Genomic DNA, 21,795 nt, shown 5'->3' with positions numbered 1-21,795 from the left:
GAATTCAGGTATTGGTTGACATTCGGAAGCCACTGAAAAGGTGTAAGCGAATTAAGAAATCACAAACTGAAGGCATTTACATTTAGTTCAAATATGAGAGGCTGCCTACGTTCTGTTATTTGTGTGGAATGATTGGGCATTCTGAACACTTTTGCAAGAAATTATTCAAAGAAAATCCAAACAATGTGGAGAAGGAATAGGGGGATGGTTGAAGGCTCCATTTTGAGGTGGAGCATATGGTGGTTCTAGGTGGTTACGTGAACCGAGCATCGGTGGTGTAGGAGCGTTGGGCAGCTATAGTAAAACCATAGTCGTGCAGCCTTTGCAGCAAGAAATCTGATCCCTAAGAATCCCTCAACTTCTGGCACAAAAAGTGGGATCTCCATTCTAAAAAAACCTACCCAAACCCTCAAGCCAACAACTGTCACATTTGAAAATATTTCTCATGCAAATATTCCGCCAGGTTAGCACAATGTTGAAAATGACATGGAGATGGGGTCCGCTGAGACAAATGAACTTGAGTTACTTGAACAGAAAAAAGGAGAAGAGAAGGTATAGACTTGGAAGTGGGTCTAGGCCTACTCATATCGGAAACTTCAGCAAAGACAAAAAGTTTCTTCTCATATGAATGCAAATAAAACTAGCTATCCCACTGAAATAAAGGCGAGGCATGTCGATCGGGCTCGTCGGGCCCTATGAATTGTTTAACTTGGAACTGTCGGTGTCTGGGGAACCCGCGTGCAATTCGTTCTCTTGGTGATCTTCTTCGGGCAGGAGGATTTATAGTGAGATAATATATTTAATCAAATTTTAGAATATTTAAATTATTTACTCCAACAAAAGACTCATTTTATTGGCAATATACATTAAAATGCACAAATTAGTTTCCGTCTAAACTCTTATTTGTCAACCGTGGGGAACTACTGCTCGGTCGAGGGGAAGGGGAAGGCTTGGGCCTACCTATCCCGATAGGACCTCATAAAGGAACCAGAGCTGTTGGGAGGTTCTACCGAGCCGAAGGGCAGCACTTCTATACGTGATCGTAGTATATCACGTCGTCTCATCCCCACTCGGTGAAATAGACATGTCTGGGAAGATATGGACTACCTACACCCCAGTTTAATCGAAGGTTCCGTTTTGAATCGGCCTGGATCATGAAGGCAGGGCTCGATGAGCTTGTTAAGAGAAAATGGGTTGAAGGTGGAACCGGTGTCGTGCTTGTCAAGCTTGCTACTTGCTCATCCTCGATAGAGTAATGGGGAGGTGACTTTTGAAAGAAATTTTTGAGAAAGATCGAAGGGTGCAAAAGGAGCCTTAACATGCTACAAAACAAAATTGACCAAGCTCCATAGCTTGGTTTTTTCATGCAAAAAGAGACTTGAATTTCTGGCTGGGTATTGAAGAAACCTTATGGAATTAGCATTCAAAAAAGTTTTAGCTGAAAGGAGGAGACAATATCACGAAATATTTTCATGTTTGTGTCAAGGATAGAAGAAACCGGAACATGCTTCATCAGTTGCACAGAGAGGACGGGATTTTACACACATACCATAGCATCATGGGTAATATGAGTAAATCATACTTTGTTAATATCTTTGTTGCCCCTATTGGGAATTCTTATGAGTCTGTGAACATGGTGCCCAGGCTTGTTACTGATGACACTAATAATTTGTTAACCGCTGACTTTGTAATTGATGAATTCAAATCTACAGTGTTCCAAATGCAAGCTGATAAATCCCCTGGTCTGGATAGTTTAAACCCGGGCTTTTTTCATCATTATTGGGATTTGATTGGGGTTGAGATTTTCTATGCTTGCAAGGGTTGGCTCGATAGAAATGAATTTCCTGCTACATTGAATGATACAATCATTGTGTTAATACCTAAATATGATAACCCTGAATTGATGACTGGGCTTCGCCATGTATCTCTATGCAATGTCTTGTATAAGATAATTACTAAAGTGTTAGCTAATCGATTGAAAGTGTTGCTCCCTGATATAATTTCTGAATCTCGGTCTGCTTTTGTGTCGAGTCACTCTCTTATTGATAATGTGTAAATAGCTTTTGAGTCTATTCATTATATGAAGATGAAGAAAATGGCTTGGTAAGTGAAGTAGCTTTAAAACTAGATATTAGTAAGGCATATGATCGAGTGGATTGGGGCTTCTTGAGAGCGGTGATGACAAGAATGGGTTTTCATAATAAATGGATAGAATGGATTATGCTATGTGTGTCCTCGGTCTCCTACACTGTTTTTAGTGGTGGTTTGAATATTAGTCCGATTAGCCCTGTTAGAGGCCTGCACCAGGGTGATCCCATGTCTCCCTATCTGTTTATCTTATGCTCTGAAGTGCTTTCTAGGCTTATTCGGCAAGCCAGAATTACAGGTTCTTTGCATGGGCGCTGCGTTAAAAAAAGGTGCCTCTAGTGTTACTCACTTGTTATTTGCAAATGATAGTTTTCTGTTCTTTCAGGCTAATACAGAGGAGTGTTGGGTGATTATTGATATCCTTGCAGAGTACGAAGCCACATCCAGACAAGCCATAAATCATGTAAAATTGGCCATATTTTTTAGTTCAAATGTCAAGCCTGGCGTTAAACAATTTATCAGGTTAGCTCTTCGTGTTCATGCTCCTTTGAACACAGATCGCTATCTCAACCTTCCCTCACTGATTGGACGATCCAAAAGCATGGTATGTGGTTTTCTCAAAGAACGTCTGCATAAGAGATTTAATAGTTGGAGTTTCTGGTTCCTCTCAATGGCAGGTAAAGATGTGTTGTTCAAATCAATAGCTCAAGCTATCTCGACTTTTTGTATGAGTACTTTTCTTATTCCTCGTTATATTTGTGATGATCTCCAAAAAATGATGAATTATTTTTGGTGGGGTTCGAAGGATAATGGGAGAAAGAACATTCATTGGTTTAAGTGGAACAAGTTGTGTGATAGGAAGGATAAGGGTGGTCTCGGGTATAGAGATTTGCATGACTATAATATCTCGTTACTTGGCAAGCAAGGTAGGAAACTATTTCATAATCCGAAGGGAAATAGGCAAACGTAGGCGCAGCGGAATTATAAATTTTTTACCTATTTTATCTATTTTCCTTTTTCCCAAGATCCGTTAATCGTTATTTCATATAAGGAGAGATAGAAGGAAATACCTTTTGACGAACTATCTACCGTTGCTAGCGAAGTGCCCTCAACTCTTAATCCGAGTTCACGAGCACAAAACAAAAACACAAATCAAACGATATTAGAACTCAATCGAATAATAACAATCAAGATAGATTGCCTCTAATTAATCAACACAAAATCAAGGAATAAAAGAAAGAGATGAAATCAATTGATTCGGAAGCAAGCGGTGAGAAAACGATCCACAACTGTTGGGGTCGATTTTTGCACTCTCCGGGATAGATAGGCTTGGCCGAAATTCTCAATAGCAGGGGGTTTATATAGCCTCTCGTATCTAAACCCTAGTTAGATAGAATTAGGTTATTGAATAAGAGTTATATTCGGAATAATACTCTTATTATTATTATCTATAATTATATCTAAATATAAAGATAATAATAACTTGTTGATAGGATAATAATTAGGAGCAATTTAATATCAATAAACCTCCTAACTTATTTATCCTATAATTAATTTAATTCATAATCATAATCTAATTATAATTGTGCGAAATTAAATTAATTTCTTATGTGTCCCTACACATAAAAAAACGCCCATAATTGGGCCTTAGTGGACTCAGTTGGGCTTCCGTCAATTAATTAACATCTGTTTCTCTTTTGGGTTCCAAGTCTTATGTGTGACCCATTAGGTTCTTATTGCTTCTAGTCGTATACAACCATTAAATTAATTTCTCAAAATTACATTTAATCTTTGTATAACGGAATGAGTACGCGAATTGTGATTGGCAGATCCGAAACATTCTCCCAGAGCGATAAGAAGACAGGTTGATTCCGTCGTTGACCTTTCCGTATTAGTTACAGTATAATTCGATCCTTTATCAACTACATCTTTGAACAGAATCTTATGACTATGGATTATGTCAAGTCACATATAGCGAGACGTTCATTTTACTTGTACAAACCGAGACTCCAATTAGATAGGTTAAGTGAAATCTCCATTTCAAGTCTTAAGCTATCACCTTACAAGGATTTAGAGTCAAGTCTTCCACAAACGATCCTTGGACGTATCCCTCATTTATCAAGAGTGACAAATGTTCAATCCAATGTTAACTACCCTATAATTACTTCATGTGATACCCAACGTTTGCCGAACACACCCCAGAGTCATCCCTGTTATGGATCGTGTTAGAACATGATCAAAGCATCACATTCCATAATCCAGAATCACTAATTAACATTCCTTTGAGTCTTAAGATTACTTATACCTATTAATACCAATGAGATGAACAGGTGACAAGGATAAATCTACACATCCTGTTATCTCAAGTCGGGCCTCCAATCCTAATGAACCCTTTCATTGGATCCATGTAACTATCCAGATATCTACATATCTGAAGCTTGTGAGATCAGCTCTCTATCTCGACAGAAAACATTGTTACATGCAAGTCTTAACAGTGTTATGCCAATCCCTATTCAAAACATAACACTTGACTTGTAGTGGTTTTAAGTTTATTAGTTTATTATAATGTTTTGTCTCATTTCATGCTTGTATGAACACTTTATAATCGCTTTAAATAAACTTAGGGATTTCCTTTTATTTAGACTTATTTAGTTCTTTAAAAGTGGTTGCCTTTATACAGTTATGAAACTATATCTTATTAAAACAAATGACATAAAGAACAATTCATTTACAGCTGGTTTATATCCTAGAACAATTGTCTATAGGACACAAAACCCCAACATCTCATAGTTTGATTAGCTGAATCTTTAAAGCAAAATATTTTGCAAATGGAGATTTTCTTTCTTTTGAATTAGGCAATAATCCTAGTTATGTTTGGAAGAGTATATGGAGTGTGAGGGAGGTCCTATCATTGGGATTGAGATGGAACGCGGGTACTGGAGATTTGATTGATATGTGGAATGATCCATGGTTATTATATGCTCCTAATTTTTTAGTGCAAACTGCTTGTATGTTGGGCTTTGAAGGTCTAAAAGTGCATGAGTTTATGATGGAAGGAACTAGAATGTAGGACAGAGGCAAACTTGATATGCTCTTTCCTCCTCATAAGGTGGATCTAATTAGAAAGATGGTGATCCCTTATACAACTCGAAAAGATAGGTTGATTTGGCACTACACTAAAAATGGTCTATACTCTTCCAAGTCAGGTTACCATTTACTGGCTAATAGAAATCAGCCTCAAGCTTCTGTTTCTGTTGAAGGTTGGGTTGGACTGTGGGATCTGAAAATTCCTCTAAAAGTCATTTTCTTTCTTTGGAAGCTTTGTTTTAGAGCACTTCCTGGGATGCCCATACACTGTTAATTGTTGGGCATCTGCTGGGTTTACCGCCCTGTCATGTGAGTTTGATGAGTTAGGTGATTGGTTCTTGAATCTGTGTGCTATGAAGGATGGAGTGGTGGTTAGGAAAATGGTTATTGTTCTTTGGGGTATTTAGCAACAGAGGAACGTCGTACTGTGGGACAGGAGATGTACTCAGCCTCATTACACCATGGATATAGCGATGTCTTTTCTCTCCAACTGGAGCAATGCACAAGAAGTTTCGAGAAAATAGCCTAATGTTGCGACGGTACGTCTTGATCAAGCTCATGCGCGCTGGGTTCCTCCTATTGCAGGTCAAATTAAATGCAATTTGGATGCTCCAGTTTTTCGTGAAGAAGAAAAATATGGATATGGAGCAGTGTTGTGAAATCATGCAGGGGAGTTTATTGCGCTTCGCAGTTGTTTCTACGATGGAGTAGTGGATGCTCGCCTATCAGAAGCTATTGTTATACATCATTGCATTACATGGGTGAACTCGATGTCCTATTACTCATGTTGTGTTTGAAACTAATGCCTAAGCTACAGTGAATAGTCTTGTCTCTAATGCTCAGGATTTCTCTGACTACGACCTGATTATCAAAGACTACCGAGATATGTTATTTTCTAGACCAGGATTTTCTATGTCGTTTGTTCCAAGGTTAGCGAATGGGGTTGCGCATGCTTGATAAGTCCAAAGTTTACGTATTATTGCATACATCTTCACGTTTATATTCATACGTTTAGCTTAGTTTATTAAGTGTTTTGGAAAGATTTCACGTAGTTGTTTATGATTTGAATAGAAATAGGTTAAATACGGGTGACAGCTTAATATAAAGAAATATCAACAAGACACGAGCAAAAGACAGGAAAAGAAGTCTGAATTAGGGGAAAATCAACTGTCATTTCGTGACCCATCTGTCACGTTCGTGACATGCCTTCAATTCACCCCGAGGGAAAAATCATCTATCGCGATCGTGACCCCTGTCGCGATCGTGATAGACAAAATTCACCACATTTGTAGTTTTTCCTTGTCAAGAACGTGACACCCCTGTTTCGTTTGTGACAGGTATTTCTAGAGCAAAAAGACATGATTTTTCATGCCTGGAGCACGTCCTTTTGTCTGGATCAACGTTTCTCTTCGCTATTAGCTATGTGTGTTCATCATACCTATATGAAGGGGTATTATATTAAAAGACATAATCTTTCATCATTTATAAAGAAGAATCTTTCTCTCCATTCAACATACAGATTGATAATTACAGAAATTTACAGAAGACATTCAAAGATATACTGAAGTTATCAAGTTACAAATATTTCTAAGGATTTAAATCTAAGCATAGAAGGAAGCAAGATCAAGAGATAAATTTTCTCGAGATACAAAGAATAAGATATAATAGAAGAAGACGAACCTGAGGCTTGACAACCCTACAAAGACAGTAAAAAGGATTCACAACCCCTATACTTTCATCTGTTATAGTCTTTATTCCCTGTATTCTTTACTTTTGACATATGACCAACAATATCAATACTTGTTTATCAAAATCAAATCAATTAAATGCAAATTATTCTATGTTCATTATCTTATTTCATTATTGCTTTATGAATGTTCTAGAGAAATCCATATAAGCAAGACATAGGAATAGTTATCATTTTGAAGCTATAAGAGATTCAGTTCATAAAAGTGAATTTTATAACATTGTTTACTTATTCCGTTTTTAATCATTAATTCTAATTCACTACAATAGGTCGAGGAATTAGAATTATCTATCTAAAAACACTTAAGTTATTTAATCCTGAATTGAGAGATTGGATTAAATCTGTAATATCTGATACAACTACAAAAGATTGAGAAGTATTAACAAGGTTTATAATTAATAAAACCTTTAATGTATCCCGAGCTATGCATGGAAATGAATCATAGAAATTTAGTTTAGATTTTATATTTACGTACAACAAAACCATTTACAACTTAATCATTTTCTATGAACAAAAAAAAATGAATTAATAAATTAATAACTCTTTAACAGTCAATAGTTTTCCATACGGGATCAATATCTTTTATTACTACAAGCGAAACCATGCACTTGCAGAATTCGTCCAACAATGCTATCGCTCATAAAGCTCTTTCCAATGCTAGCTCTTTTGTTTTCAGAATTGGTTAGAAAGCACTTATTGTAAGGATTCCACATCTTATTAATAAAGCTTTTTTTTCTTTTAAAAAACAGGTTACGTTTTGGAATAGTAAGTTGTCGGCTTGATACCTCGGTCAATTTTGAATTTGTCTCATTTTATTATTTAGCCTCTTCTATTTAATAATCAATTTATTAGCCTCTTTGACACAAAAATTTCCATACATAACATTGAGTACACCTCCCAATACACCTTCTTTATCCATTCCAATACATCTTCTACATCCTGTTGTGAACTCTTCTGTCATTGCTTTGAAACAAACATAAAAACCTAAGGGACACAAAATGTTACATTTAGTGAGTTGATGAGCTAATACGATGCACACGGTGATTTTGGGGGCTAATTAATATCATGTAGGTACATAAAGAGGCACAAAGTGTTGCATTGTTGAGTTGGAGAGGCTGATAGGTTTGACACAAAGTATATAAGGCTAAATGAAAAAATGAGACAAGTTCAGGAGGCGATGAAGGTATTAAGCCTGAATTGCAGATAAAAGTGTCTAAGCAGTCTACAAACTAAACCATAGAATAAATTGTCAACCCTCTTTTTTTTATTTTACTAAAATGATCAATAATATTTTACAAAAAAAAAAGGATCAATAATAACATAAGTTAGTATAAATATTGAATATGAATTATATAGAAATAGATATTTAGAAAAATTATCTACTTATAATTATAATCCAACGATTGTCATTTTTCTCTTACCATGTAATGGAGATGTGAGATTTCTGGAGTTACCTTTCTGTTGAACGCTCCTCCTATACTAGGACCGATCCCTGGGAACACTATGACGTCCAAGTTAGTAGTGGAAAATAATGTAACTAGAGAGAGAAAGTAAGTGAGAGAGAGAGAGAGAGAGATCAGATCCTCTTTACTTGTGGGGTTGTTTGCCTTATATATAGGCCTTGAGTGCGGGTCGGGTCTGGGGCAGACATTTACCAAGGTTGTTGGCCCTTGCCTCCTACTTGTTGGGTTTCGCCCATATGCCTTATCAAGTAGCCCCCTCATTTCGGTCGGGAGCTCTGAACCATTGTATGTGAGGTTGTCAGATGGTAGAGTGGGTGTGTGATACAAATCAAATCAATTAAACTGTGTTGATACAAATCTAAATTCAACAATATATATGAATCATACCTTGAATGCATGTACTAATCTCATTAGTTGATATGGAATGACGTTATCGATCTTTCCTTTACTGAAATTCTCGAACTTTTTTTTAACGAACAATTAGTTATAGCCCTTCCTATGGTTCTATACGTCTCCTCCCAAACAACTACTCTCCATAGAAACTCATCAAACAACTTAAGAAAGTTTGTGAGGTTGATGCTATTATTATTGACATCAATAATGAAGAAGGTGTGATGTATAACATACAACATCGCCATGAATATTGCATTATAATCTGATTCGTCATCCCAATTTGTGTTCTTGAAAGCTTCAAATATTTGTTTATGAGTTAAGCTCCAACTTCCTTCAAATTACATATCTCTCAATATGTTCTTCTTCTTTAAATTACTCATCCTTTTCAAAATTGGTTTCATATCACCAAATCTCAACCTGGTGATAAGTCTGAACTCCCAATTTCTAAATTTGAGTTCAACTACTTTGGCGTTGAAGAATATCTCTTTATGTTTCGGTTTTAGTGGAGTAATTTCTCTAGTTATTACACCATGGCATATGGGAGTAGATAATATGCGCAGTTCCATATCCACCAAATGTCCGAAAGAACTCATCTTAAATATTTCCATTTGATTTTTTAACAATTTACTCTTTACTTTCCTTATTACCTCCAAGTTAGCCTTCACTGTGATTAATGCTTTTGTATTCAAGGTAAAGGGATACTTGAATCATTTGATGCCTTTCAAACCATCATCTAGAGGCACTACTCTCTTTCTCTTATTGGAATCATTCTTAGAAGAATCATTGGTTGAAACCTTCGCATTATAAAAAAATGGCATTTAGTGTACTAGAAACAAGAAAATAGAAATATTTCGCAGTTAACCCAACTGCGAAAGCAAACAAATTTAAAATATTTCGCAGTTGAAGTAACTGCAAAATAGATGATAAAACTGAGACAATTGTATTTGCGATTCCGACAATCCCTTCGCAGTGGATGAGACTGTGAATGTACTCCTCCACTCAATTATTTTCGCAATGATGAAAAACCTTCCGCAGTGGAAGCAACTAAGGAGAATTTCCTCCGCAGTTGCTTCCACTGTGGAAGGTTTTTCATGACTGTGAAACTATCGAGCTGTTGAAATAAGGGTATTCATAATACATTCAATCACACAAATATATCCCAAATAAGTTTTCAATGCATAAACATGCTACTCAACATAACTCTAACCCTAAATCGTACGAAAAACTATACCTGTAAACCCTAATAAACCCCAAAAATCACATGATATCTTGTTATTAGATGCAAGGAGAGTAAAACTTACATTCTTTATGACCCTTGAACTTGATGCAAAAATATGTCGAAAATGAAAGTCAAAATCACAATATTTGTTCGTAGCAGAAATCGCGTTCGGACCGGACCGCCCGATCGAGCCTGTCCGGTTATTTCAATGCTGAAATAACCGAAGTGACCCAGGGTTGGACCGGGACCCGACGTGACCCCGAGTCTTTACAAATAAAAAAAGAGTGCGTTTGAAATGTTAGGCGGGCTGGCAATTTGGATTTTTCGGGCGGGCGGGCTATGTTCTGGAATTATAAGGCAATGAAAAATAAATTGTAAAAGGGGTCAAAGTTATGGAACCTTACTATTGTGCGGTATTCGCGTCGCCCACGTCGTGCGCCCCTAACCCGATGGTTAATCGTTTGCACCCCCTGCACGTGAGAGAGCCTTTTTCCTAGTAATTGGTTAAAGGCTTGTAAAGCCAATTTACTTATAAACTAGTTAAGTTTCTTCTTTTCTTTCCTATGTGGGATGTAAATGTTTAATTTCATTTTATCTTCTTCCAAACCATTTCAAGTGGTTCACTTTGAGCATCAATTTTTCATTCATCATTTGTCCGTTTTGAGTTTATAATATATTTTTAAAAAGATCTTATGGCATAGAATACGTTGATATATTTCAATTTATTCGTTATATATTTAAGACTCAAATTAACAAAAAATAACAAACCAAAAGTTGTTTATAATTTATTTTGGATATATATAATGTATAAAAATAATTTTAAATTAATTATATATATTTAATGTATATAAATATTATTTATTTATTTATGGGATAAGATATCAAAATAGGGCTAAGGTTTTTGGGGAAGTATCAATTTAGGCTCAACGTTCAAAGTAGCACCAATATAGGCTTAACGATTATAATATAATATCAATTTAGGTTTAACGTTTACAATATAGCATCAATTTAGGCCTCACGTACAAAATAGCACCAATATAGGCTTAACGTTTATAAAATAATACGAATTTAAGCTTAACGTTTATAAAATATATCCAATTTAAACTAAACGTCATAATTAAATTAACCATATTATATTTTTTTCCTATTAACTTTATATGTTATCTTTTTATTTAGTTCTATTTTCTTATTTATTATATAATACAATTAATTAGTTTTCTTGCCCATTAAAACTTTATATTTGTTTTTCATCAACCATTCCATGACTCTTAAATTTCATGGCTAATGTAATAGTGTTCAAAATATTGTGGATATGCAATTACTTTTAGTTTGCATATATTACATGAGCCATGAAATTTAAGAGTCATGAAATGGTTGATGAAAAACAAATATAAGGTTTTAATAGATAAGAAAACTAATTAATTGTATTGTAATAATTCAGAAAATAGAACTAAATAAAAAGATAATATATAAAGTTGATAGGAAAAGAATATAATATAGTTGACATTTAGCTTAAATTGTATATATTTTGTAAAACGTTAATCTTAAATTCGTATTATTTTGTAAACGTTAAACCTATATTGGTGCTATTTTGTACGTGAGGCCTAAATTGATGCTATGTTGTAAACGTTAACCCTAAATTGATATCATGTTGTAAACGTTAAGCCCATATTGGTGCTATTTTGAACGTTGAACCTAAATTGGTACTTTTCCAAGAACGTTAGACCTATTTTGGTAACTTATCCATTTATTTATTACATCATCCGGTTCGACCAATCCGAACCATCCGGTCCGACCAAGTGACCCGTGACCCAGTCATCAATCTGGTTTGATGTCCGGTCCGGTTTTGATAACATTGATAATAAGGATATTTCGGAAAAGTTAACAATAAAAGTGACTAATTTAGTAATATATATTATAATGGATCTAAAAATATAAGTTTATCTCCCAATTGGGTAGTTTTATAATTAGCCTTTATTTAAATGGTAAGAATTTGAAAAGAGTTTACTTAGAACTCCGTATAAGAGGTATAAGAGGGTAAATTTCATCTATGGTGTACAACTTTTACCCTAAATCACACTTTGGTGTACAACCTTCAATTTGTCTCACTAATATGTACGAACTTAGGGGTGACCTCCCACTGTGGTATACATCAGGTAAAAATGACCGGTCAACGCACCACATCATCAATTTTTATTATATCTATTTACTAAAGTGAGACCTACCATATATGCATTTACTAAAATACCCCCTATAAGTTTCTTCCTACATAGAAACAATATACCTCCATCTTCCATTTATTGTCTAAATACTTTCTGTCTCTAACTTTCTCTTTCTCTCTCAAACTAGGCTCATATACCTCCATCTTCCATAATCAGTTGCTGCTCCATTTTTTTTTAAAATTTTTGTAAGCAGCTAGAATTTGAAGAAGAAAGGGCAATACAATAAACTAAAACAAATTTCTCAAGTTATAAAAAAATGCCCAATTCCAACCTATTTAAACCTCAAAATCTAGCCCCCCTGATTTCTATTTGAAATGTGGAAGAAGATGAAGTTCCATTTTGGGTGTCTGTCTATTTTCTTTTTTTTTTTTCAATTAATAGCTTGAAACGACGTTAACCGACTAAAAATAACAGTTCCTCTTTATCCTCCTTTCCAGAATTCGATTTTTCTTCTGCCCTTTATAAGTTTGTTTTCTTCACCAGCTCAAAGATGGTGACCACCAGACTCAACCAGCTGCCACATCCACTTCTTCCACAACCTCTATTATTCAAATTGATCTCCAGATTAGTTTAGTTTTCAATTTTTTTTTTATTTTAAATCCCTAATTCTAGGTTAGTTAGTATATTGTATATGCAAGGGTTTTCTTTCAATTTGTCTTTCATTTCGTTTTTTCTTTCAATTTGGCTTTCAAATTTTGTTTCCTTACTTATTACTTTGATCAATTTGTCTTTCAATTTGGGTTTTGATTCCCAATTGGGAATCCAATACTGTACTGTTTTGCTCTCAATTCATAATCTGTTTGATTCATTTGTTTATTTATTTATGTATGTAGCTTCAATTTCTCTCTCTCTATTGATCCCTTTTTTCTATATGTAGAGGGAAGGAACTCGGATTAGGATTTGATGATTTGAGGTTTTTTTTATGGAAAAATTGAATTTGATGAGTTTGATTTAATCTAGCAAACTCTTCATCGTTTTCAGCTTCACTGGGTAGAGAGAGAATGATGGAAAAAATAGGAGAGAGAAAATGTGAAAAAAAGAGAGAAAGTTTCAGTACGAAAATTGAAAATTCTTAATAGATATAAAATAGTTAAGGGTAAGTTAGTAATTATACATGTAATAGGTCCCACTTTAGTGAATGGATATAATAAAAATTGATGATGTGGCGCGTTGACCGGTGTTGACCGATCACTTTTACCTGCTGTACACCACAGTGGGAGGTCACCCCTAAGTTCGTACATATTAGTGAGACAAATTGAAGGTTGTACATCAAAGTGTGATTTAAGGTAAATGTTGTACACCGTTGATGAAATTTACCCCGCATAAGATAAAATGGAAGGAAATTACACCAATAATCTTCTATAGAGTGGTAGAACGATTTTGATTGATTCTTATGTATTAACGGAATCCTCTACAACGGAACTATTGGGAAAATTCCTAATCTTCACCTTTTCTTCCGAGAGTCTTGTTTCTCCGATCCGAGTCTCGCTTACTTCTCGTCGGTCTCTTCACTGCTTCTGCCTTCTACTAAACAACTTGTTTCCCTTCAGGTTTATTAGAATTTGAAACTCCACCTCGCACTGTGATTTCTCTTTCCATCTCATTTTGTATGTTGCATGTCTTGTTAATTCGGATATTTTATTGGGATAATATATAATCTCATGTGTTTTTATTTTATAATGGCAATTTTTGGTCCGGTATCTTTCTTTTCTGTTAAACATTCGTATTTTGTTTGGGTCCAAACATGGATATCCTAATATCCACCATGTCTGTATATATATAGTTTCAAGATTTTGCTTTTTGATATATATACAAATATAAATTGTGCACTATTCATGACTTTTGCTTGCTTTATCTTCAGATCGATATGGATAAATGTATAGAAATTGCATTAAGATTAGCCGAAGACTCAATGGTAAGCTATGCTTTTCCTTTTGGATTTAAACTTGAATCTCTCTCTCTGTATATGGATCTATGTGTTAGTAACTGTCTGTTTTGTTAATTATCAACTGTAAAACGTTTCAGATGGCAAGGAAGAAACTAGAAGAAGAATTGAGAGCCCAAAAAGAAGAGCAATTGAAAATTTTGGAGGCTGATAATAATGCCAGTAGTGCTAAGGTCATACTAAAAGCTATGTTGCACTTACACTTCTAGTTAGTAGTGATTCTGATTTCGTCTCCCTATCTGTGTTCATTTTCGTTTGTAGGCTATTTTATGAAGGTTATGTTAGAAATAATGTTTCACGTGTACATTTTTCGTGTACCTTAATCCCTTTGTATAAGAACAAAGGCGATGTCCAAGATTGTGCCAACTATCGGGGAATCAAATTAATGAGTCACACTATGAAACTTTGGGAGCGAGTGATTGAACAAAGGCTAAGGAGGACGGTGAAGATCTCGGAAAACCAGTTTGGCTTTATGCCGGGAAGATCAACTATGGAAGCCATCCATCTAATGAGACAATTAATGGAGCACTATCGAAATAAGAAGAAAGACTTGCATATGGTTTTCATTGACTTGGAGAAAGCATATGATAAGGTACCAAGGGAAGTACTTTGGTGGGCATTGACAAGGAAAGGCATTTCGCGGAAATATATTGACATCATAAAGGACATGTATGAGGGAGTATGCACGAGTGTACGTACTAGTGTTGGGAAGACTGAAGAGTTTCCTATTACGATTGGAGTGCATCAAGGTTCCGCACTAAGCCCATTTCTTTTTGCCATCGTTATGGATGAACTAACAAGTTCACTTCAAGATGGTATACCATGGTGCATGCTGTTTGCAGATGATATTGTGTTGGTTGATGAGACGAAAGAAGGAGTGGAGATGAAGTTGGAACTATGGAGGCAAACTCTAGAATCTAGAGGCTTTAAGTTGAGTCGAAGTAAGACAGAATATTTGGAGTGTAAGTTTAGCGGCCGGAGGAGTAGGGAGGCAGGGACAATCACCCTAGATGGGAGAGTTGTTCAGGCCTCGGATTGCTTCCGGTATTTAGGATCTATTATCCAAACGGATGGAGAAGTAGATGGAGATGTTGCTCATAGGATTAAAGCTGGTTGGTCGAAGTGGAAGAGTGCTACGGGTTTCCTTTGTGATCCCGACATGCCTAATAGATTGAAGGGAAAATTCTACCGGACGGCAATTAGACCAGCATTGTTATATGGTACGGAGTGTTGGGCAGTGAAACACTGCCACATCCATAAGATGTCGGTGACGGAGATGCGTATGTTGAGATGGATGTGTGGTCACACGAGAAAGGACCGGGTGCGTAATGAAATAATTAGGACAAAAGTAGGGGTCACATCTATTGAGAATAAAATGAGAGAAAACCGACTAAGGTGGTTTGGCCATGTGAGACGTAGAGCGCTTGATGCGCCGGTTAGGAGAACCGAAGAGTGGCAAAGGGATGTAGTGGTGAGGGGTAGGGGAAGACCTAAGCAAACTTGGAGGAGGGTGATCGAGAGTGATATGAGTTTATTGGGAATTGAGAAAAATATGGTAGTGGATAGGACGGAGTGGAGGGAGCGAATCTGTGTCACTGACACGACTTGATTTTCACGGTTTTATATGATGGTTCATGTTAGCCGACCCCGAATCATTTCGGGACTAAGGCTTTGTTGTTGTTGTTGTTGTGTACATTTTTCGTGTAAATCATTCATCAATGGGTTGCCTCTTTGGATTCATTAGGAAAAGGAAGCAATGAAGGAGTCGAAGGAAGTGAAAGAAGAAATAGATGCCTTGAAAGATCTCAATCAAGTTCTTATTGTTAAGGAGAAGAAGGCAAACGATGAACTGCATGATGCTCGAAAAGAATTAATAGATGTAATCTCTCTTTGAAGCTTTTGTTCAAAATGAAATAGTAGAGGCACTAACGGAACTTACCAATTAATGTCTAATCTGTTTCTTATTATGTATACAGTGTTTAAGTACAGATGAAACAGATAGTATTGGTTTAAAGATGATGGCAGCTGAATTTGACTCTGAACCATTCTATGTTGCATCCAAGAGAAAATATTGTGAAACAGATAGTATTGGTATAAAGAGGATGGGAGATCTTGATTCTGAACCATTCTATGCTGCAGCCAAGAGGAAATATTCTGGTCATGAAGCGATTGTGAATGCAGCAAAAGATTGCTCATTCTGTGAAGACTTATTGCGAAATCCGCACTGGAATCCATTTAAGATCGTAACTAATGAGGACGGGCATATTGTTGAGGTATGCGCTTAATTAGATTCCTATATATTGATAAGCGATTAAGTAGTGAATCATTCATCGGATTCCCATTTGGTATTAATGTGGATGTCTATATAGGAGATTATTGATGAAGAAGATGAGGACTTGAAATATCTGAAGATTGAGCATGGTGACCAAGTTTATAAAGCAGTGAGAAAAGCTTTGATAGAATTAAAGGAGTATAATGCAAGTGGAAGATACCCTGTGAAGGAGCTCTGGAATTTCCATGAGAACAGAAGAGCAACATTACAGGAGGGAATTGCATTTCTAGCCAAGCAGTTGGATCTGCTACATAAACGAATCAAAACCTGTTGGTGTTAGGCATTTTTGGAAGCATGCTGCACCGTCTAAGCTTTCAAGCCATCATCATTGCTAGGCTGGTTTCAAGTTTTGCTCATTTTCTCATCCAATTCGGTGTTGTTTACCTGTTGTCATCGACCTACACTTTTGAATATCTATTCAATTCAATGCTGGCCCGTTTAATTTACTGCGGTTTTGTTATTGCTATTTACTGTTACAAAAAGATTTTTTTTTTTTCTATTGGAAAAAACTGGTTTCCCAAACAATAAGAATTACCTATTTTTGGAAAAAGTTACTTTTCTCACACAATAATTTCCTAACCAAAGACTTAAAACTCTCAGAAGAAGTAAAGATAGTAAATAAACACCTCCTTAGTTATTTGTGTTTTTTTTGTCTTTAATTCTACATCATATCAATTTTGGTCTTTCGTTTTATAACTTTCCTATATTTTTTTTGTTGAATAAAAGTCTATAAGTTAGAAGTCTGGAAGGCAACTGAAACATCTTTCCCAACTATATTGTCACTTTTGGCACACCTCATAAACAAATAGGTCCAAATATTTATTAAAGCAAAGAGGAAAAAGTTCATATAAGAAACAACTGCAAAATAAACAAAGCCCTTCGAAAACAATGAGCATGTTTAGATAATCAGTAGATAACTACGTTAAAGGACATGTGTCCAAAACATTATGACACCAATCAGAGAGCATTCTTAGCAACTATCGTAGTTATAATATCCAACAAAGCTCCTCATCAATTAACAGCTCACATCGAATACCTTGCACTGATCTAGTAGGAGGGGGAAGGGAATTCTGATAACGCATTTGGATCTAGGCCCTCACCTATATGGACCCAAGGCCAATTCAGAGCAGGTTGATATGACCTGCGAAACAAAACCTCACACACTAAACACACAAAGCCCTCGTTGTCACCAATAAGCATAACATTAGATTCCATCTCTTTATATGCAGACGGGGCATTATGGGCATTTTGTCTACCTCCAACACTTATAAATATACCATAACATCATCCAAGAGATCATAGTTTATCTCTATATACTTTTTCTCTCTATTTCACATATTCTCTTAGTGACTTGATCGTCAGAATGTTCCAAATGACCATTTTTAGTACAGATCAAAGAAATCCATTGGGCTTGCTCTTGTTCAGTCTCATACCTTATCAGTGGGTAACTGAATATAAAGGACTGGTTTATGGTCCACTACAAGAAAAACAGCTATCACCGATGGAATTTTTTGTGTAGGAATTACCGACGAAACACCGATGAAAAATATATGTCGGAAATCACCTACACTCTCACCTACACATTCCTATAATGCGTAGGTGATTATTGGGAGGAGTATTCCCTCAACTATCACCGACATTTATTGTAGGTGATTATAAATGTCGGTGGTGATACCAACAAAAATTATATGTGGACCTACAAAAAAAAAATATGTTGGTGAATATAAATATTAAATAAAATTAATTAGAAATATTATTATATTTTTAAATAAAAAAATAAATCATCATATAAAGTATTTTTTCTTTCTTTCTTTGGTTACAGAAACCCTAATTTCCACTCCTCCTCCCCGATAAAATGGAACGCCACCCTCTCTACTGTCAAGCTTCCTTGCCTCTATAAAGACGACGACGGTTCGCACGATACTGGCATCGTTTCCCCTTTTCTTTCTCCCACCAGCGCGGCTGCGCTTGCTCTTCCTCTCACTAGCGCCGTCGTTTCCTCTCTGATTTTCACATCGTTTCCTCTCTAGACTTTCTGTTGGGTCCTGGGCATGTAGCTCTCTTTCGCAGAGCTGAACTGAAAACCCTTGTAAATTTTGATGGTAACGAGGTGCGTTTTGTTGATTTCTGAATTTCATAATACTAAATGCTATGTCTGCCCCTAACTGTTTATATCTTTCTATTGTTGGGTGTTTGTTAGCTTATCATGGAACCTTCTATTTTGATGTTTATCTTGTATTCTTGTTCGTTGAGCTCCTTATAGGTTTGCTGATTTTGTTATCTACTTTTTGGAACTTCCTTCTGCGCCTGTCCCCATCAATGCAAATAGATTTTATTGCTTCTATAGTCCTGCTCTATTTAGTATCTGTTATGGGCTTTATAATCCTGTTATTGATCTTTATCAGGCTGGAAAAGGTGGAGAGGTGGAGAACTTACCCATGATGAGACAACCATTATAGCTGGTGCACTTGAGCTCTCAGAGAAAACAGCTGGCGATGCCATGACTCATATTTCTAAAACTTTTGCCATTGATATTAATGCCAAACTTGACAAGTAAGATTCTCTAAAAGACTAAACTGGAAACTAACTGCTTCTACTAGATAGATTGACCCTCATTACTGCATGACATACTTCTTTTGGTCAGGGAGTTGATGAGTATGATATTGGAGAATGGGCATAGCAGAGTACCCGTTTATTATGAGCAACCTACAAATATAATTGGACTTGTTCTGGTAATTGTAGATGCCTATGTATAGGCTAAAATGAAAGAGGCCACATGTTTATTTTATTTATGTTTGGTGGAGAATTGTGGAGGTTATGCATTGAATAACTTGTATGAAGTGCATTTTCCTGACTTTGAGGTCAAGCATTTATATTTTGTGCATGTATTTTGATTATCTTTGGATGTATTCATCAGTACTGCTGTAATAAGAAGTGAATTTTCCTGTCTTTTAGGTCAAAAACTTATTGACAATTCACCCACAAGATGAAGTACCTGTAAAATAACTTCGCTTCCTATAATGTGTAGAATGTTGACAACTGATAGTCAAGGTGGGATTTGTTCAATTAGACATTGCTTCTTATTATCTGCTTTTGCTCTCTTGTTGAGTATATGTGCCTTTAGTTATGACTTCTACTTGTTAGGATGACTCTGACTAGTAAGCATTCTTGTTTCTAGTAAGCATGCCATTTCAGATCTATTTGCTCCCCTTACAAGATTATTGGCTGTGTTTCGCTCTCAATGCAGCTAGATGTTGATTATTTATTGAAGTCTCAATTGGTTTAGGCTTTGGAATCTTCAACTTGATATTCGTGATTTAATTAGTCATATAGATAGTCAAATGATATGGTTATTTATTTCCTGTTTATTGTACTTCTGCAGAGGTTATCCTATGTGTGGATACAAAAACTGCAAAGGAAGAAGAAGCTGAAGATGACGATGATATGGTAGGGAATTTTTAGGGATCTCAATGAATCAAAGTTCTTTGGCATCCATGAACAGTTCATGGAATTTTTTAATTCCCATTTTGAATTTTTTATCGGTTGCAGAACTTATAAGAAGTCATTCAGCCACGGGAAATGTTGGTCTTATTGAGTTTGTCTTTTTGCTTGTGTCTATCAGTTTCAGAATTATATAATGGTTAGTTTTTGGATAGGCATCTGGAATATATATACATTTCAGCAAAAAGTATTTTTGCTTAGAAGTTAATGAGACATAATTCATGTTTTTATTCAATATTCTAATGAGTTCCTTTTGCATCTGTCTATCTGGGAGCTTCTAGTACTATTACTTCTCTCTTTTTTCTTTTGAGGTGCCTCATTCCGTTTTTAAGTAATGACAATACTCTTTTCAGTTTGAGGATTTTGCAAATCATAATGCCTTTGATCTTCTGGAAAAACACAGCAAGTCTCGTCTCGTTTTTAATGATGATACACAAGTAAAGATGTTCTAGCTTTTTGCTTTGTTAATAAGAGTCTGGTTTATCATGAGACTTCCTCTTATTGGAAATTTTTGTTGTAGTGTTTGTTGAGGCTGGACTTGTTCTGCAGAAGGATGCTAATAAGTAACATGTTTTTTTATTAATATTCCTCTGTTTTGGCATCTCAGTGTTCTTCGTATTCTTTCAACTTGATGGGTGGTGTTACAAATTCTGTTCCAAGAATCTTCTTTTTGTGGTCTGGAAATTTCTCTAGTGGTTGAGAGAATATCTTTTTGTGAAAAACCTAAAATGAGCTTTTTAATGCATTGAATTGATGTTGAAGAGGGGCAGCTAAGTTATAGTCTTTCGTTTACTGCATTGAATCTTCTTTTACACCAATATGATTTCTTTTACTGCATGTTTTTAATGTATAAATGATTTAAGATGTTATCTAATCTATGATATGCTACCTCTTTGCCCAGCTACAATAAATGTTTGGTCACTACAGGGAGCATCTATTACTCGGAGGCTTTTCAACTTTGTTTTTCCATATTTCACATGTTCAAGTTAAAAACTTACTAATTATTTGGCATTGTTTTGTTCTCTTTCTAAACCATAAGATTGCATTATATGTTAAAATCATAACTTCTATAACAATAATTCAGCTTTTACACTTTCTAAGACTTGATATTGCCATATCATTTCATGTTCTACCATGTTAACTGTTTTTTCTTTCTATTGCAAGGTTCTGAAGTTGCTAAAATGTTGGTCAACCAAGATATTTCGTTCTCTTTTGTTCAAATTGAAAGTGCTAGGGCTGTTATGCTGAGATTTGGAGAGAGCCTTAGATGAATGCTCAGAATTCCAAAGATCAAAATCATGTGAGTTTCCTTGTGGTGTTCTTTTTAGTCAAATATTTTTATCATCATTAATTATATCTGCAGACACATTTACAATATTCTTCTTCTTAGTCCAAGTGACAAGAGTCTTAATATCTATCCAAATATATAATATCATATAATAGCTTGTTAATTCGGTTTTCATGAGATTTTTTTCTTTGTTAATTTGTTTGTTTTGTTGACATTCGATATTATTAACATTGATTCATATGTTTTTTTAAGCTGGACTTGCATTAATTTGTAGCATTCACCAAGTGAAAAAAGCATGTTTTTGAAGTTTTATTGGTAAACATGTCCATTTGCCTTGGTGGAATTTACTAATTTAAAATGCAATTTGTAGAATTTACTAATTTAAAATTGCAAGTTTAATTGTAATTGAAATGTTGCAGAACTCTAATTTTTATCCAAGTTGCAGGTTTATATATTCTCTTGCACCATCTTTAGTTAGATTTTATCTTGTAATTTTTTTCCCAGAAAATT

The 21,795-nt window shown here is 35.4% G+C and overlaps 1 protein-coding gene and 1 long non-coding RNA gene across 11 annotated transcripts; both read left to right on the top strand.

Annotated features, from left to right (window-relative positions):
- The first annotated feature begins 13,675 nt into the window (after positions 1–13,675).
- On the top strand, positions 13,676–14,316 carry LOC136226309 (uncharacterized). Its single transcript, XR_010687684.1, has 3 exons — positions 13,676–13,769; positions 14,081–14,134; positions 14,245–14,316. It is a non-coding gene; the product is annotated as an uncharacterized lncRNA (long non-coding RNA).
- A 4,005-nt stretch (positions 14,317–18,321) lies between these two features.
- On the top strand, positions 18,322–21,457 carry LOC136225742 (DUF21 domain-containing protein At4g14230-like). Of its 10 annotated transcripts, XR_010687272.1 has the most exons (8): positions 18,322–18,606; positions 18,902–19,049; positions 19,141–19,228; positions 19,452–19,547; positions 19,879–19,943; positions 20,046–20,136; positions 20,351–20,434; positions 20,518–21,457. XR_010687272.1 is itself a non-coding variant. In XM_066013844.1 (7 exons), exons 4-7 carry the CDS (start codon positions 19,517–19,519, stop codon positions 20,578–20,580), a joined length of 243 nt encoding a protein of 80 aa, XP_065869916.1. In that variant the 5' UTR covers positions 18,322–18,606; positions 18,902–19,049; positions 19,141–19,228; positions 19,452–19,516; the 3' UTR covers positions 20,581–21,457. The 10 variants fall into 10 exon arrangements, 3 of the variants coding, with proteins under 3 accessions (XP_065869916.1, XP_065869917.1, XP_065869915.1); XR_010687275.1 differs by lacking the exon at positions 20,351–20,434 and having other exon boundaries at positions 21,162–21,457; XR_010687270.1 differs by having other exon boundaries at positions 20,351–21,457.
- Positions 21,458–21,795: the final 338 nt, after the last annotated feature.

This window comes from Euphorbia lathyris, chromosome 4, assembly GCF_963576675.1.
Source record: "Euphorbia lathyris chromosome 4, ddEupLath1.1, whole genome shotgun sequence".
In the NCBI taxonomy this organism is placed as follows: domain Eukaryota; kingdom Viridiplantae; phylum Streptophyta; class Magnoliopsida; order Malpighiales; family Euphorbiaceae; genus Euphorbia; species Euphorbia lathyris.
This window is presented reverse-complemented; position numbering and strand designations above follow the sequence as displayed.

What these genes read in the sequence shown, in the direction of transcription:
- LOC136225742 (XM_066013843.1), top strand. Translation starts at nt 18,997, where the DNA reads ATGACTCATATTTCTAAAACTTTTGCCATTGATATTAATGCCAAACTT. An exon ending in ATATAATTGGACTTGTTCTG is followed by an intron (nt 19,229 to 19,878) that starts GTAATTGTAGAT and finishes GTACTTCTGCAG; the next exon opens with AGGTTATCCTATGTGTGGAT. An exon ending in CTGAAGATGACGATGATATG is followed by an intron (nt 19,944 to 20,350) that starts GTAGGGAATTTT and finishes TACTCTTTTCAG; the next exon opens with TTTGAGGATTTTGCAAATCA.